The sequence below is a fragment of the Haliaeetus leucocephalus genome, unplaced genomic scaffold (genome assembly GCF_000737465.1).
Source record: "Haliaeetus leucocephalus isolate CR32 unplaced genomic scaffold, Haliaeetus_leucocephalus-4.0 Scaffold366, whole genome shotgun sequence".
In the NCBI taxonomy this organism is placed as follows: Eukaryota; Metazoa; Chordata; class Aves; order Accipitriformes; family Accipitridae; genus Haliaeetus; species Haliaeetus leucocephalus.
In genome coordinates, this window is record NW_010972802.1 from 12,843 (window position 1) to 14,900 (window position 2,058).

The 2,058-nt window shown below is 63.8% G+C and overlaps 2 protein-coding genes across 2 annotated transcripts in view; both read left to right on the top strand.

The window, feature by feature from the left end:
• The window catches only part of LOC104835249 (sodium-dependent neutral amino acid transporter B(0)AT2-like), a 6,042-nt gene extending 3,990 nt beyond the window's left edge, over positions 1 to 2,052 (top strand). Inside the window, exons 9-12 of the mRNA XM_010573135.1 lie at positions 4 to 222; positions 303 to 438; positions 513 to 617; positions 997 to 2,052. Coding sequence (XP_010571437.1) covers positions 4 to 222; positions 303 to 438; positions 513 to 617; positions 997 to 1,098 — 562 coding nt within the window. The 3' untranslated portion in view covers positions 1,099 to 2,052. The remainder of the gene's footprint in view (positions 1 to 3; positions 223 to 302; positions 439 to 512; positions 618 to 996) is intronic.
• The window catches only part of LOC104835250 (ferritin heavy chain-like), a 4,028-nt gene continuing 3,513 nt past the window's right edge, over positions 1,544 to 2,058 (top strand). Inside the window, exon 1 of the mRNA XM_010573136.1 lies at positions 1,544 to 1,557. Coding sequence (XP_010571438.1) covers positions 1,544 to 1,557 — 14 coding nt within the window. The remainder of the gene's footprint in view (positions 1,558 to 2,058) is intronic.

The following is a 2,058-nucleotide window of genomic DNA, read 5'->3' on the forward strand; positions in this document are numbered from 1 at the left end:
CAGGCAGCCACCCAGAGCTCCGGGGGTCCCTCCTGCACCCCCCCTCCCCCCCCCCCCCAGGTTTATCCGGGACCGCGTGGAGCGGTGCGGGGACGCGCAGGCGGTGGCCCTGAGCCAGGCGGAGCTGGGGGGGCCGCAGCCCAGCAGCCCTGACACGAAGCACCTGAGCGAATGCCTGCGCCGCATCGGGGACGAGCTGGACAGCAACACGGAGCTGCAGAGGTGGGTGAAGGTGCCGTGAGGGGACGGGGGTCCCCGGTGCACCCCCTCTGCGCTAACTGGCCCTGCCAACGCCCCCCCAGGATGATCGAACAGGTGGGGTGCCATGCCCCCAAGGAGCTCTTCTTCCGCGTGGCTGCAGAGATGTTTGCTGACGGCACCTTCAACTGGGGCCGTGTTGTTGCCCTCTTCTACTTTGCCTGCAAGCTGGTGCTGAAGGTGGGCCCCCTGTCCCTCCCCCTGTGTCCTCCCCCCAGCCCCCTCTGACACTCCCACCCACCTTGTCTCCACAGGCGCTTTGCACCAAGGTCCCTGAGCTGGTCCGGACTATCCTGGGCTGGACCATGGAGTACATGCGGGATCATGTCCTGGCCTGGATCCAGGCCCAGGGAGGATGGGTGAGTCCCTGAACCCACTGAGTCCTGGCGGAGGGGGGGGCATGGGGGTGGGCTGAGCCCCGTTTTGGGCCCCCATGCACAGCACGGGAGGCCTGTGCTGCTTTTCTCTCTCTAAGACTCTTGACCCTGAAGGTTTTAACTGTGTCATCCTGCAAGTCCTGCTTGACTTGGGGGGAAAGGATGGGCCCCCCCGTGACACCCCGTTTGCCCCTCACCCCACCTCCTGGTTGCTGCCCCCCCCATAGCCCCTGTTCTGCTTCACACCAACGCATTTTCCGCCATGGGGAGGGGACCCAGAAATCTGGTTCTGCCTCGGGGGACACACACCCACCCCCTGACATGTGGCTGATGCCCCCTCCTTTCCCCCTTGCTCCCCCAGGAAGGGCTCCTCTCCTACTTTGGCACTCCGACCTGGCAGACCATCACCATCTTCGCCGCTGGTGTCCTCACGGCCTCGCTCACCATCTGGAAGATGTCATAGACTTGGCGGAGGCCGCAGCCTAGCCCCCAGGACTGGCCCCTGCCGGCAGGGATGGTGCTGACCCCCCCTCCAGCCCCTTGGGTGCTGTGCCTTCCAGGAGCGGGGGGGCTTTTTAACAAACAGGACTTTGTTAAGACTTGCCCTGAACTTTGGGGTCTGCCCTCCCCCAGGGCAGCTGTGGCCCCCCCAGACCTTCCCCCAACAGTGGGCAAATGTGCCTGGGGGCCACGGCTGGGACCCTGCCAGATTCAGGGCGGGGGGGGGGGGGGACCCACACAACTTCACCACCACCCCCTCTGTCCTCCAGTCCCAGTGCTGGGGTGCCCCTGATGCCTAGGGATGGGTGGCTGTGGCCCCCAACACAGCCCCGGCCTCAGAGAGGTGTGACCCCAGGACTTGTGGTGCTTTGGGTATCGTCCTGTGATCTCAGCCCCACCCCCCCGATATGGGGGATGAGGGGTCTTTGTGACCCCCAAAAATGGGGCTATTGGGGGGGGTGGGGGGGAGGGTTGCAGCCATGGTTGCAGGTTGGGTATTTATTGGGGGCTCCCTGCCCTGAGAAAGGCCCCCCAGGTGCAATACACCCCTCCCTGGGGTGGAGGCCCCCTCCCTGGTGGTGGCTCTCAGGGTGGGGGGGGCCATACCCCCCATTTACACCCCCCCTTCTCCCCCGGTTTCAGAGGTTCCCCTTTTGCAATCAGTGTCCCTAAGGAGCTGCCCCAAGGTGGGGGCAGAGTGACGTTCCCCATCCCCACTTGGTGCTCTTTGGAGTGATGTCATGAAATGATGATGTCATGGGGGGAGCCCTCCCTCTGGCTGGGGGGGCCCTGCCTTCCCCCCTGTTTTCTTCAGATTTTTTTTTTTTTGTACCTTGTTTTGTATCTCGGGTATTTTGATGTCTGAAAATAAAGGGGAAACGGAGCCCTGTGGTGCTTTGTGTCAGGCCGGGGCTGCCAGAGT